General features: G+C 38.4%; 2 protein-coding genes and 1 non-coding gene across 5 annotated transcripts; 1 reads left to right on the top strand and 2 right to left on the bottom strand.

Annotated features, from left to right (window-relative positions):
• Positions 1-255: 255 nt before the first annotated feature.
• Positions 256-3,520, top strand: LOC137243742 (uncharacterized). 3 transcript variants are annotated; one of them, XM_067771795.1, is made up of 7 exons: positions 258-630; positions 697-797; positions 871-1,013; positions 1,067-1,791; positions 1,955-2,673; positions 2,940-3,192; positions 3,275-3,520. In XM_067771795.1, exons 1-7 carry the CDS (start codon positions 603-605, stop codon positions 3,286-3,288), a joined length of 1,983 nt encoding a protein of 660 aa, XP_067627896.1. In that variant the 5' UTR covers positions 258-602; the 3' UTR covers positions 3,289-3,520. The 3 variants fall into 3 exon arrangements, with proteins under 3 accessions (XP_067627894.1, XP_067627896.1, XP_067627895.1); XM_067771794.1 differs by having other exon boundaries at positions 264-630; positions 691-797; XM_067771793.1 differs by having other exon boundaries at positions 256-797.
• A 310-nt stretch (positions 3,521-3,830) lies between these two features.
• On the bottom strand, positions 3,831-14,040 carry ND-B14 (NADH dehydrogenase (ubiquinone) B14 subunit). Its single transcript, XM_067771800.1, has 3 exons — positions 13,793-14,040; positions 13,514-13,629; positions 3,831-4,085 (listed from the first exon to the last, which is right to left on the bottom strand). The coding sequence occupies exons 1-3, from the start codon at positions 13,920-13,922 to the stop codon at positions 3,957-3,959; spliced, it is 375 nt and encodes a 124-aa protein (XP_067627901.1). The 5' UTR covers positions 13,923-14,040; the 3' UTR covers positions 3,831-3,956.
• Positions 9,039-9,120, bottom strand: TRNAS-UGA (transfer RNA serine (anticodon UGA)). The gene has a single exon. It is a non-coding gene; the product is annotated as a tRNA-Ser (tRNA).
• Positions 14,041-15,369: the final 1,329 nt, after the last annotated feature.

Raw genomic sequence — 15,369 nt, 5'->3', positions numbered from 1 at the left:
AATAAAACTATTGTTTTAATAACAACAAAAATTCCATATATATTCTGTAAACATAAATTTTTAAGGATTATCTCACTTTAAAATTTGAATTAAATAATCTAAAGTTTTGTTTTGAAACTGAGTCGAGAACTGTGCGTGTGAATGTGCGAATTTTCACCGATCAGCTGTTAGTTGCGCTACTTGGTAAAATTTACAAAGGTTTTGCTTTACGGAAAAAGAATTTCAAAGTTTACACAATTTTTTGTGTACATTTTCAAACTCACAGTTAGCGAATAGGGCCCCTGGACTCCTGGCCATTGGAACGCGAATTCTTTTCTGATTATACTGTTTTTTTTGTTTTTTCTCATTTTCAAATATGGCGCCAATACCAGCTCGAGAAACGTTCAAGTATTCAGCCTCATATCTATGGTGACTGTATATTCAGCAGCTCATTCAAACGTGAACGGATGTTGCAAAAAGAAGCAGAATCAAAAAAATTGTTCAGAAACCAAAAAGAGGAAACATTTAAGGAAATATTTTGCTTGCGGCACCTGGTTAGAACTCTTGTGGGAATAAGACGTGTGGAAGTTGTTCATTCAATATTGGAATCCTATTAAAACAGAATGTCACTATTTGATGTCCTTGAACTCCGTGAGTACTGCCGTGCCGCATTAAAGATGTCGTCAATGTTGTGTCTTGAAAATATTACAGTTACAGAGGCTTCCGACAAACAAAATTTCGTTATAAAAGATAAAAAGGCTTTCACAGAGGATAACGTATTGGTTCACAACATTTTTGTATATAGTATACCAAAACAGGTGAGCGATGGAATTATCTTTGTGTATAGTAACATGTGTTGCACATTTTTACATCTTTGTGCCTCATTTAAAGTTTACCGAGGATGATGTACGCCGTTATTTTACAAAGTTTGGTGAAGTTGCTAGCGTGCGTTTAGTCGCAGACAAAAAGAAGTCAAGGAGAGCTGCACCCAAAGTGGGGTTTGTTAACTTCAGCGACCCAGTGAGTGCATGCAGGTACATCGCTTGTATTCATCTTTGAAGTTAATGTGTTGATGTATAGTTTTTAGGGCATTGGTAAAAACCAATCATCGTTTGCAGGGATCACGCATTGGTGTTAAAGCTGGTGATAGTTGGAATCAGCCTGGTGCCGATAAAACATTGGGACGTATGCACACGCATGACTGTAATACGGCATCTTGCTCAAAAAAGCGCAAAGAAAAAAATGTACAAGAACCACCAAACATAGCTTCAGAACCTCAAGTGGAGGAGGCGGCTACAGCTATGACAGCTATTGAATCAGCAACTTTGAATGATTTAAATGTTCTATCGCTAAATGATGATTGCTTAGAAATGATTTGTGGGTTATTGGTGCTGCGCGACCAAATACATTTCGCACGCGTATGTCAACGTTTCTACGATGTATTCAAAATGTATTGTAAGCGCGAGTATAAAATCTTTGATCTTTGTAAAATGTCGCAAATGACCTTGTGGGAAATACGTGATTTTTTTCGTTTTGCTGGTGAATATATTGAGCACGTGGCTGGCAATATACCATATAAGAACCGCGAACGTATCGCTGAATTCATACGTTCATTCTGTAAGAATTTAAAACGTATTTCATTCGATGACAGTAAAATGCGACCAGATTGTTTGAAGAAATTACTGCGTAACTTTCCCGACTTGGTGGAATTGCATTTGCATGATTGTTCTTTAAATGATATGTCAGTACAATCATTATTACATTTAAAGAATCTAGAAACACTAGAGCTCTCCGAAAACTATGAGGTAACAGGTAAGCGAAATAATATCTATACAGCTGTTGTTCCAAATAGATTCAATATAAAAATAAACTAACCCCTAATCAACTATAATTGTAAGTATGTATATACAAACTTACATATGTATATTTATATGTACATAATCTAGTTTCCTTTTGTATATCTTCTCACACACAGGCAAATTTATGGGCGCTTTAGCACAACTCAAGACACTCAACTTATATGGATGTAGTAATATACAAACAACGAATTTAATTGAAATTTGCAAACAAATGAAGAATTTAAAATCACTCGACATACGACGTTGTGAACGTTTATCATCACATTTTTTTGAAAAAATGCCAGAACATTGCAAGGAATTGGAAGTTTTGAAAATGTCATGCCCTGATTTTCCGTTTGAGCGTATAGCTCGATTACCAGCCCTCAAACAGCTTGAACTATTACGGAGCGCTTCATTTGGCGGCACTTCGCATACAATGTTGCTCACAGAATTGGCTGTGCATAAAGCGGATCAATTAGAAAGCTTAAAAATTCTTGCTAGAAATTCACTCACTTCCGAACACTTTACACCCATATCAGAACTAAAACAATTGAAAACATTCTTTTGTGCCAGTAATAGGGCAATAGGCGATGAAGCTTTACGAAAATTGAGCAAATTAGAATTACTCGAAGAATTGGTCATCAAAGGTGCCGTGGATATAACAAATGAAGCGCTATTAAGATTATTGCAAAATTGTACACGTTTACATCATTTAAATATACAATTTTGCAAAAATATTTCAACCAAATTCATTGCGGAAGCAATTGACATACTAAGAAAGAGAAAAGAAAAATCTAAAAGGCCTTTAACAATTTTTGTATATGGTACATCTATCGAAGATTATGAATTGGCGGTGGTAAGTAGCAGATATTTTTTTTTCAATTTTTGGCTAAGTTAAGGTTCTTATACCTTTTCTCTTGCTTTTAAATCTTAAAAGCGCAAATAATCAATGAGCACAATTTTATTTATTTTTTATCAGAACGTAGAAAATGTTTTAAATCCATATTTAGATAGAGTGGAATTGAGCCAAATTATGTGCACACTTCCGACAACAACGGCAGATTGCCTTTTCTTAAGACATTCAATTACTAGGCGCTATAATTTTATTTCTTTTCATTGCAGTGCCCAATATATGATTCAGCTTTAAAGGCAGGTATTATTAAAGTGGCATTCCACGCATTGAACTTAGATTTGGGCATTAATGATGAAGTCGATCTTTATGATATTTGGGATGACGGTTGGCTAGAGGATGATGATGACTTCGATGAAACCGATGAAGAAGATGATGGATTTTACTTTCCCGATTCAGATATGGATGAGGATGATATTAATTTGGCATACGATGTTTTTGGACAAATCTATCCACAAAACTTTGGTTAGATAATTTTGATTGTATTTTTAAATTAACCAAAATATATATTTGTAAATGTTTTGGTGCCTTTATTCACAACTTGCAGATATCATGTGGTGAGTTGTAGTCTAGATGCTGAGAAATCGTTCCACTTCTTCATACCTATTAGTTTGCTGTAAAACATACATACGATGCAAGATGATACACATACCTATTTATATACATATAAATACATACAAACATACCTAAATCATATACATACATATTTATATCTACTATATGTTTAAATTTTTAAACATTTTTGTAAAAATTGATATTTTTTCTATATGAAATAAATTTTGAATTGTTTGAACTTGTTGAATAGTTATCGAGTAGAAGGAATCATGTAAAGACTCAGTTAATCATACTCATCAAAGCAAAACATAACATCGAAATGGTCACATGAACTTGTAACTTTGCAGACTATTCTTCTGCATTGAAATTTTAATTCATCATTGCCTATAATTTTTAGCGACTGTTCTGCGATGCTAAGAATGATTAAAAAGAGCCTTAAGCTTTTTGATAACATGTTTTGTTTAAATTTAATTAGTTTTCTCGTGTTTCATGCTAAATGAATTTCAAATATAACAGACTGCCAATGAAAAAAAAAATCAGTAAGCAGCTTTCGTTTTTTATACATTTATTTATTTATTTAAAGTTATCACTATTCACAAGTACTAGCAGCTTGTTGCAAATACGCCAAATATTTGTAATTAATATACAAGTATGTGATGATCTCGAAAAATTTGCTAATTAACTCCTTGCAAGAATTTCGACAAGAAATCAGTTGGCTTGGGATCTTGGCTCTCCTTCCAGTAACGCATTATGTGACCTTTTTGTTTCCAGATTTCCACAGATTCCTTTAGCTCCATTTGACCCTACAAAAAGAAATATTTTACTTATTGTAATAAAAGAGGGAATGCGAAAGATTTCAATAAAATAGAAAAAGGAATATTTGTAGTTCTTGGCGTCAAATGACTAGGCTCCGCCAATCAAACGCTCTGATGGCTTTACAGCATCAAACAATATATCCAAAAGCAAATTTTGCATTAAAGCAGGAACCCGACCAAGGCATTGCAGGCAATGACAATTCTGCAAAGGTTTAGGTGAAACTGCAGAGCACATTCTTCTTGATTGTGATGCTTTTCTAGAAGCCAAAAGATTTTCGTTTTACCGATATTAGACACGCCCATACACCAACTTAAGTTGTTTTTGTATTAACGATAAAGACACTCCCCGAAGGCTTTTGGGAGTTCTATCGATGTTGATGGTCCTTTGCCTGATATAGGTCCGGTACGTTCCGGTTGTTGTTGTAGCCGTGCTTCGCCCCATCCAATAGGTGCGGCCTATCTCGAATTGTCATCAATATCCTCTAACGGGAGTCCAAGGAAACTTGCTGTTTCAACATGGGTGTACCCTAATGAGAGGGGTGTTAGAGGCGTTGGTTCCACATTACAATTAAAGAGATGTTTGGTGTCATGTGGGGACACATTCCATGCGGGGCATACATCTTGTATGTTGGGGTTGATTCTGGATAGGTAAGAGTTTAACCTTTTACAGTATCCAGATCGAAGTTGAGCTAGAGTGACTCGTGTTTCCCTGGGGAGTGTGCGTTCCTCTTCTGCAAGTTTTGGGTACTGTTCTTTAAGTACTGGATTCACCGGTCAATTTCCGGCATAAAGGTTCGCCGCCTGTTTGTGGAGTTCACTGAGGACCTGTTTGTATTTTTTGGCTTCATACGGCTGAGTTCTCAGGTGTCGTATTTCCTCATAATGCTTACGGAGATGATTCTTAAGCCCCTAGGCAGTGTTGGCTCTTCAATCAGATACCTGTTGGGATGCCCAGGTGATGGGGAGTATTCGCGCGTCATTATGTAGATGGTGCTCTGGGGACATAAGAAGACAACCCGTTGCGATTCTGAGAGCGGTATTTTGGCCGGCCTGTACCTACTTCCAGTGAGTAGTTTTAAAGCTTGGCGACCATATAGGGGGCGCGTAGCATGCAATCGGCTGGCCAATTTCTTTGTAAGTAGTAATGAGCGTTTCTTTATCTTTTCCCCAAGTACTGCCAGCAAGAGATTTGAGGATTTTATTACGGCTCTGGATTTTCGGTACAATTGCGACTGCATGCTCACCAAAATGTATATCCTGATCAAACGTCACACCCAAGATTTTGGGGTGTAGGACAGTCGGTAGCGTAGTGCCATCGACGTGGATGTTCAAAATGGTCGACATTTGGGACGTCCAAGTTGTAAATAAGGTCGCGGATGATTTAGTTGATGATAATGCCAGGTTTCGCGAGGCGAAAAAACTGGAGAGATCAGGGAGGTAGCCGTTTATTTTGTTGCAAAGCTCATCGATCTTTGGGCCCGGGCCTGTGGCCATTATTGTGCAGTCATCGGCGTAAGAAACGGTAGTAACTCCTTCTGGTGGCGAAGGTAGTTTTGATATGTAAAAATTAAACAAAAGTGGGGATAGGACACCACCCCGAGGCACCCCTTGTTTAATTCTTCTTGGATTTGATATTTCGTTTCTGAATTGCACCGATGCCTGCCGACCACCCAGATTTGCGGTCCACCTTTTAAGACATGGGAGAAGGGTAGATCCTTCCAGATCTTGTAATAACGTGCCATGGTTGACCTTATCAAAAGCTTTTGATATGTCTAGCGCAACGAGTACTGTTCTATGGTGGGGCTTCTGATTTAAACCACAATTTATCTGGGTGCTAATGGCATTTAGCGCGGTGGTGGTGCTATGGAGTTTTCTAAAGCCATGCTGATGACAGGCTAGCTGCAAATTTGCTTTGAAGTACGGGAGCAAAATGGCTTCAAGCGTCTTGGCTACTGGCGACAGAAGAGATATCGGGCGATATGACTCTCCTATGTTAGCTGGTTTCGCAGGCTTTAGTAGCGGGACCACCTTGGCCATTTTCCATTTTTCGGGAATGACAAAGGTGGAAAGAGACAGGTTGAAGACATGCGCTAAATATTTGAAACCCTCTTTCCCTACGCTTTTAAACATCGGCATGGCTATGCCGTCCGGGCCCACTGCTTCGGATGGCTTAGCATGACCGATGGTATCCTCAACCTCTTTGGAGGTGATGGTAATCGGAGACGCGCTTAATTTATGTTTATGTGCGTGTCTGTTGGCCCTCCGTCTATCTTTGTCGACCGTAGAATGCATTATATATTGTTGGCAGAAAGCGCTCGCGCATTTTTTCGCATCCGACAGCACTTTATCGCCAAAAGCGATGGAAATTTTGTCATCGTGCTTAGACGGATTCGATAGGGACTTTACGGTGGACCCAAGTTTACCTACACCGGCACAGAGGTTACAACCGCTTAGGTGCTCCTCCCATTTCGTCCGCTTGTGTTCATCCACAAGCAATCTGATGCGTTGGTTTATATCCCTTATTTGGGGGTCGCCGGGATCGAGCTGTCTTATAAGGTTACGTTTTCTCGCTAAATTTGCGGCCTCCGCCGGAAAGTGAGGCCGAATTTCGGGAATTCTACCGGCGGGAATGAAGCGAGCCGAGGCGGATTCAATGACCTTGCGGAAAGCATGCTGCCCTTGGCGAGCACCAGTCGGGATTGGGAGGGCAGCAAAGCGGTTGTCTGTAAATGATTTGTATTCGTCCCACGTTCCTTTTTTAAAGCTTATGAAAGTGCGTTTTTCTGTGACAATGAAGTCGGCGGTACGCTCGAGCGAAATAAGTATAGGCAGGTGGTCGGATGCCAATGTTACCATCGGCTGCCAGTTGACGCAGTTTACGAGTCCTGCGCTCACGATAGATATATCCGGCGAACTGTGACAGCATCCTACCATACGTGTGGGGGCATCTCCGTTTATTGTGCAGAACGTCGTTTCTTCTATTTGATCCGCCATCATTTCACCCTTACTGTCTGACTGCAAGTTAGAATACCATAGATCGTGATTGGCATTGAACTCTCCTAAAATAATGCAATTAAGGCGCTGATGTTAGGGCGGTATCCACTGGGGCAACAGGTGGCAGGAGGGATGTAGATGTTGATAATTTCTAGGTTTGCATCGCCTGACCGGACAGATAAGCCTTGACGTTCTAAGACACTGTCCCTGCGGCCGATGTCGGGATCAAATAAATGATATAGCACTGAGTGGTGTAAGATAAACGTGAGGCCGCCTCCATTTCCGCTGTCTCCATCCTTTCTGTGGACATTATACCCAGAACAGGTCTGCAGAGCAGATATTGCTGTGAGTTTAGTCTCTCGAATCGCGGCGATGCGGATGTTGTGCCGCTTCATGAAATCGACTATCTCCGTGATCTTCCCAGTTAATCCATTACAGTTTAACTGCAGAATTCTGAAGTGCAACGGGGGAGACGTCGTCACTCTAGGAGTAGGAGATGGGTGACTATGCCTGGGTTGTGAAAGGCTAGGACGCAACTGCTGCTGTGGCCCTGGGACAGGACGACCGTGGATAAGCATTGGGGTACCCGGTGTAATTGGGTTAGCCACCTGGCAACATGGCGCAATGAAACCCGTCGGGGGGTTGCCGTCGCAGAGACCAGAACATCTAGGAAAGTGGCACCGCCCAAGGCAGGAGCTGCATTGAGCGGATGTCGCAAACATATATATTCTGTGCTGGCAAACGGGGATAGGGACTAAGAGTCTGTTTCGCTGACCTACACGATTGCTGCCGGAAAAGAGGGGGAAGAAGACGGGGGCAGGGGCTGATGCACCGATTGCTACCGACTACTACGGAGATAGTAGTTATGAGTGGTAGCAGCCGTTTGAGTTGTTGGCGCCGTGGGGAGCGAGCAGCAGCGGGTACTTGTTCCGGCGTGCTGGAAGGTAGTGGGGGCGCTAAGGCGTAGACTACGGGACGCCCTTGAGCGTGAACAGCAACGATGCAACCATCCCTTACACGAGACACACTGAACAGAGTATGACCGTCCTAAAAAGATTCTTTTCCGGCAGATGCAGCAAAACCATTTCTCAGGACCGGGGTCAGGAGACGGACCCGGATTGGCTTCGATGCCTTCCCGGAGCAAGAGAATATGGGGCGGTCCCGCTGCAAGGAGCTGCTGGGAGGATGACAGTGTATGGGAGGGGCGCAACAAATTAAATGGGGTTACACTAAAATGACAGTCCTTGGTCGGGAAAAGCCCGAGTCGCTCCGGTTCATAGAACCGACTACCTTGGGAAGCGGGTACGTTCCGGTAACAAAGCACCATAAAGTTACTAGCCTGACCATTTCGGTAACAATTTATACGACCACATTAAACCTTCCACGCCATCCCGCCCTCCCCACTCCCTAGTTCCATGAGGAACTTGGGGTCGCCAGAACCTCTGCTGTTAATGAAACAGGATTCGCCACAGGTTGGTGAGGTTGACAACTAGGTTGGGGATGCTATATATTGCGCTGGCAGCCCCTTGAGAGGGTTGCGCTACACAACCCCTTGAATCAAATCGGTATTTTAGTCGCTTCTTACGACAGGCATACCTACCGCGGGTATATTCTAAGCCCTTAAGCCCCTTTTTTCTCAGGATGATACATCCACCAGTGCGCTATATCAAAATCTCATAAACGCAATTTAAAGTCGATGTCACGACTATAGATATATGTAAGAATTTGTCCAAAGCAATATATTCCTTATACGGACCTGCCCAGCTCTCATTCTATGAATGTTGTAGTGGGAAGCTAATAATTATCTTTTGTCGAAGAAAGTATCGCGTCTAGAGAGATGTGTTACTTTTGTAAAACGGAGCAATAGCAACTCGATGGATAATTCTTATTCCAATTAAAAAGCGAAACGAAAATAAAAAAAGTTTAATTTAAAAAAACAAATCCACTCGCTGCGGACAGGATTCGAACCTGTGCGGGCAGAACCCAATGGATTTCAAGTCCATCTCCTTAACCACTCGGACACCGCAGCTACATACTTTACTGTTGCCAAACGCTAGTTTCGTGGCGAACGAAAAGAGAGCGTACTGCCCTCATAACAGGAGAGCCAATATTTGGAGCATTTGCACATGAGAATGAAATGTCAAATTCTATTTTAAGCTTGCTTCGCAACAATCAGTTGGGGCTGCCATCAATTGAAATTTGTAAACACAGCTGCTAATCAGTGTTGCTATTTTCATGAATACAGCATTTTTATATACCCTTCATAAGAAAAAAAGCTAGATTTTAGGACACAATAGCCGTGTTTTTTAACACGCGTATATCCGTTTACGCTTAAACTTTATATTGACTGCTAGTCGACAAACTATAAACACACCTCTGAAATTGCTGCGCATAAATTTTGTCCTACTAAATTTCAATACGCATTATACTCAGATGTAACTGAAATATGTGTCTTTGTTTCACCCTCTACACTAATTCTATGTATTCTATGTGTGTCCACAATTCATCGCAACTGATTCAGCTATATGTTATACCCTATGGCCATCAGAGCGTTGCGTCTCCGCTTTTCGGTACACCCTGTTGCTGTAGCTAGTTGTTTAACCACAGCCGCTAGATGGGTCTCCTAATCATTATCTAAGCGAAGATAGGCGTTTTTTAACACGCGCAAACGAAACGTATACGCGCGTGTTAAAAAACACGGCTAATATTAATTTTTATAAAATTGAATACTCCAATACATCTTTGGTAAATACTTCATCTTCTTCTATTAAGATACGCACTTTACAAAATAAATATCTTAGAAGGTGTTTGGGAGTCACTCCTTCTACGCCTATTTATACTATTTATGCTTTATGAAATGAATTGCCGCCGATTGAACGTTGTAAATTGCTTATGACTAAACAATTAGTTAAAATCTTTGCTTTATCAAATGAATTGCCGCCGATTGAACGTTGTAAATTGCTTATGACTAAACAATTAATTAAAATCTTTGCTTATAATGATCCAATTAAATCTTCTATTGTTGATTATATGAATTGTAATTCTAACTATTCTTCTATTTATAAAGAATATAAGTCAATTTTTGATAATATTGATATGGTTATTCATGATTTCTCTCGATCGAATTTGTTAATTATTGATAAAACTTTACCTATGAAAAAATCGTAATTGCCAAATATTATTATTAAATATTATTATAATGAAAGATTAAATGATTATAGATCTCGTAATTTTCAAATTTTTTATACTGATGCTTCTCTTTCTGATGATAGTACTGGTTGTGGAATTTTTTATTTAAATAATGGAATAGAAATTTGTTTTAATTTATCATTTAAAGCTTCTTCTTCTTTTGGTGAATTGTTAGCCATTGAAGAAGCTATTGATGTTGCCTTTGTTAATAATTGCTCTAATGCAGTTATTTTTACTGATGGTTTAGTTTCATGTCAAATTTTGAAAAATAATAATACTATTAATTCTATTGCTATTAGAATTCATAAGAAAATTATTGATAGTAATTTTGATAACAGGCATATTATTTTGACACTTAGTCATGTTGGAATTTATGGTAATGAGAAAGCTGATGAATTAGCTAAAAGGGCTATTTATGATGGTGTTTTTAAAAATGTTAAATTCACTGTTGATGAGGCTGAAAAAATTTTAATAAATATGATTTTTGATGCTTTTTATTTAAATTTTTTAATTTGTTAAAGGATCACCCAAATTTGTTTGCTTTAATTTTTAATATAAGAAAAACTTTTGTTGGTTTGGTAAAATTAGTTTGTCTACTTATGATATTAAAAGAATTAACAGAATTTTAACTGGTCACACATATGATACATAATATTATGACGAATAATAGCAACACTAAGGGATACTATCATCTCTAAGCCGATACTAAGCAGTCACCGGTATGTACATAAACAAATCAATCTTTATGTCTACACATATGTACGCAGCGGAGAGAAACGCAAAAACACATGCATATACCTGAGAAACGCACAAAAGTATGCAATCATCGGTGGAAGTATCACTCATTTCCAAGCGAGAAGCTATAAACGTGCATCTGTAGTTTATAGCTTGTAATTGTATAGCTGGTAACTAAGTAGTAAATTCTAGAAGAAGAAACGCCTAGAAGTATGCGAACGAGGAAACCGAAGAGTATAAAAGCAGCACAAGCTGAGGCATGAGCAATTCAGTTTGATTTAAGCACGCTATTGGTTGCGAAGTATAAGTGTATTTGTGAAGTACTTTAATAAAGACCATTTTGCATTATTGAATATTGGAGAACAGTTTAGCGATACGAACGTTAGTAGAAGGTGTGAAATAAGCGGTTTCCATAAATTCGTTACAATATCTACACAAAATTGGAGTTTTAAGTTCTCCTTATTTTAGGTGTGGTTTAATTGATGATGTATATCATAAGACTGTTGTTTGTCATTTTTTGAATGAGATTAAACATGATCTTTTTATTAATAATTTTTCTTTTAATGATATTTTTGTTAATATGAATCTTACCAAAGTAGCTCAATTGATTAACTTCTTTAATGAAACAAAAATTGATTTTTAATAAATGATAGTATTATTCCTTTTTTAACTTGTTGAGGAAATTATAAAATTTAATTTTTTCCTTTGTCGTATCCACCTGTTTCTTTTCACTTATCCGATTGTTATTATTTTTTTGTTTGTTTGTTTAAATAATTAAATATCATATATATATATATATATATATATATATATATATATATACATATATACATATTAATTTAAAAAAAATATTAAAAGGGAAAACTTACGCTGAATATAAAAACATCGAAGAAGATTTACAAGATGAGTATCAAGCTTGGAATTTTTGTCAAGAACTATTTCTATAATTAATATAAAGAACACAAGATTATTCGAAACATATCAAGATTGGAATTTTTGTCAAGAACTAATTCTACAATAATATTTTTGAATTATTTGTCAAGTTTGAAGAATTACCTGGCAGTTGGATCAAACTCAAAAAAAAAAAAATAAAAAAAAAATGATTAAGGAAATATTTTAGATAACTTCAATACAATTAGTTATATACCTAAATACAATACTTCTTTATACTTAAAACCAACGGCCGCAACAGTTAAGAGTTTTAAGCGTGGTATCCAGATCATAAGAAAGTTCTTCTTTCCTATTGTAAGCCAAACTTGATGTTATTTTAATTATGTTTCAGTAACTACTTGATGTACAAACTCTATTCATGGACTTTCCGGGACCGGGCTAATCTGAATATATTGGCAAAAGTGTTAATTAACAAAAATCAGAAAAGTTCACTATCCCTATATATTCACGAATCGAGTATATGTTAGTCGCTTTGATGTGCGCTCTCAAACAATTAGTTCACACCTTACAGTGGAGAAAATTGATACGACCTAGAATAATATTAATATTAAATCATTTACACCAACTGTTAGTTGGTTGGGTATGCTGCATTAATTCTTGGGGAAAGGGTCTAGTTGTTCTTGTTGAAGCTATAAGGTTGCTCCCCGAAGGCTTTGGGGAGTGTTATCGATGTGATGGTCCTTTGCCAGATACAGATCCGGTACTCTCCGGTAACACAGCTCCATTAAGGTGCTAGTCAGACCATGTCGGGAACGATTTATATGGCCACATTAAACCTTCAGGCCATCCCTCCCTCCCCACCCCCAAGTTCCATGAGGAGCTTGGGGTCGTAAGAGCCTCGTCTGTTAGTGAAACGGGATTCGCCGCTCGAAGGTGAGGTTGACAATTGGGTTTGGAGAAGCTATATATATTGCGCTTGCAACCTGAATATATTGCGATACACAACCTCTTGAATCTGGTATTTTAGTCGCCTCTTACGACAGGCATACCTAACGCGGGTATATTCTAACCCCCTAACCCGTTGGGGGTAAGTCCTTACAGCCGTTAGTGAATAGTTTCATGAGCTAAATGCCTTGGAACATTTTTATTTCAATTACTTTTTTCGCCTTTGCCCTTGCGTTATTTAGAGTCTAATGTTATCGCATCCCCTAAGGTTTTTCGCGATGCTGTCGTTGTGATATTTCTTAGATGGATCGTTCCGGTGCTTAAAAAGATAATCTTTTGGCTTAGACTTTGACGATTTATTTTCCAAATTTTCGTTGTGAATGAAATTTTCGGAAGCTCAAAACTGATAAACACGTCAAAAAATATCGGAAAAGCCGAAACTGTGCAGAAAGTGTCTTGCGCGGATATAATTTTGATCTCCAATTTGGTGTAAGATTCACCCATGGTAATTTTTTACAGCATTCTCTGCGCAATAATACCATGGATCCCGCTCATCCTTTCACAACGGTATTTATAGTTAGTATATGCATTCAGCAAACATGTGGAATAGTTTTTAAAAACCAACACTTTGTACACTGCTGAATAAACATCTTATACCTTACCTTTATGACTAGCATATCGATCACTCGCACATCGGTCACATCGCGATGCTTTTCAAATTCTTCACGTAATTTAGCTCGACATTGGCTCACTGATTTGGGGATATCATAGTCCATAACTAAAAGAAAAATAGTTGTTAGTTTAATTAAACGAATACTTTTATTACGAAGCTGTGGTGCTTCCCGAGCAATGCCATGGAATATGCAATATTTTCTATTTGTTTATGGCTTTAAGCGCGGCATACATTTCCCAACCGATGACATAACGAACATTCTACATACCAATATAGGGTATTTGACGATACCAAGCTTTGTAGAGATTGAGCGCACGTTTACGTGCTTCGTCACGGTCCACCGACAATATAGGACGGGCTTGCTGTACAGCTTTTCTTACGGCTTCACGTCCGGCCATAGCTTCGTCTTTTGGTTAATTATTTTATATGAAATTACTAAAATTTTGAGTCTGCAAGAAATCGCAGAGAATTGGCAGCTAAAATTTCCCAACAATGAAGAAATCAGCTGATTGTCAAAAATCTAAATAAAAGAGATGGTAAAAAGTTTAATTGTAATCAGCGTACACAACCAACTTTTGCTACCGCCACGGTGATGCACAATTTTTAAGCTATTGCATAGATTTTATCGCGGGCTTGGCGACTAAATCAAAAAAAAACCGTAACGGATATTTGTCAAAAAAGATCCGAAAATGCTCGAAAAGATTCGAAAATGTTCGTAAAGGTTCGGTGTTAGCAACAGGCCAAATACATAATATTGGATCTCTATCATAATCAGCGGTGGGCAGGTTACCAAATTGAGAATGTGTTAGTAAACACGAACGCGTAGCGAGCACGAAAGCAAAATCAATTATTTATTTAGTTTGATTTCAATGCTTGAACGGTGAAAATGTCTCACGAGCACTCTTTGGTACTCTGTTTTAAGCGCGCGTGCGACACTTCCTCACATTACGACCATCGAAATCAAACTAAAAGAGCTGTCGTTGATTTTCACGAAGTAGACATTGTGCTATCGGTTATCGTATACATATATGGTCGCTTACAAGCCAACCTAAAGCTGGAGACATTGGTGCTTTATCGGTAACCGTACCGGTAACCTTATAACAGCTGATTCGACCAATCTTATGAGAATCAATGCAATCGATTATTGGTGCCGCTAAAGTCGTAACCGTATCGTAGCCAACCAATTGGGTTTTGGTTTACCGTCGTAACGATAAACAGCTGATTACGTTAGGGATACGGATACAGCGATACGACATACGGCACCAATGACTCCCGCTTTAGCGGCACCAATAATCGATTGCATGGATTTTCATAAGATTGGTCGAATCAGCTGTTATAAGGTTACCGATACGGTTACCGATAAAGCACCAATGTCTCCAGCTTAATAAAACCGCACTGCGTTTTTTTTAGCCCACGCAAACAACCGGCGTTTTTTGCCCTAACCCAAATAAGCATGCGTTGCGACAATGTAAAGCATGTGGGCAAACGTCAAGTCAAAATGTCACGCAGAACAAAAATTGGAAATCAAATTAGGTTTTCACGCAGCAAATTCAATTTGAGTTGCTCTCATACAAGTTGTATGTGCATGAGACTTTTTTAACAGAAAATGACTTGCGTGCGTTTATATTAGGTTGGCTTGTTAGCAGGTGCTAAGCTCACGCCCACCCCGGATCATAAAGTTAAAGTTAAGGTTAAAGTTAAAGCGAAAGTTAAAAATAAAATTAAAGTTAAAGTGAAAGTTAAAGCTAAAGTTAAAGTTAAAATTAAAGTTAAGTTTAAAGTTAAAGTTAACGTTAAAGTTGAAGTTAAAGTTAAAGTTAAAGTGAATGTTAAAGTCAAAGCGAA

This window comes from Eurosta solidaginis, chromosome 3 (assembly GCF_040869045.1).
Source record: "Eurosta solidaginis isolate ZX-2024a chromosome 3, ASM4086904v1, whole genome shotgun sequence".
In the NCBI taxonomy this organism is placed as follows: domain Eukaryota; kingdom Metazoa; phylum Arthropoda; class Insecta; order Diptera; family Tephritidae; genus Eurosta; species Eurosta solidaginis.
Note: the sequence above shows the minus strand (reverse complement) of the source record. Positions and strands in the feature narration are given on the sequence as shown.

Coding starts and splice junctions, on each gene's coding strand:
- LOC137243742 (XM_067771793.1), top strand. CDS start 603: ATGTCACTATTTGATGTCCTTGAACTCCGTGAGTACTGCCGTGCCGCA. Junction 1,014..1,066: donor GACCCAGTGAGTGCATGCAG/GTACATCGCTTG, acceptor TATAGTTTTTAG/GGCATTGGTAAAAACCAATC. Junction 1,792..1,954: donor CGAAAACTATGAGGTAACAG/GTAAGCGAAATA, acceptor TCTCACACACAG/GCAAATTTATGGGCGCTTTA.
- ND-B14 (XM_067771800.1), bottom strand. CDS start 13,922: ATGGCCGGACGTGAAGCCGTAAGAAAAGCTGTACAGCAAGCCCGTCCT. Junction 13,630..13,792: donor TCGTCAAATACCCTATATTG/GTATGTAGAATG, acceptor TTTTTCTTTTAG/TTATGGACTATGATATCCCC. Junction 4,086..13,513: donor TCGATATGCTAGTCATAAAG/GTAAGGTATAAG, acceptor TTCTTTTTGTAG/GGTCAAATGGAGCTAAAGGA.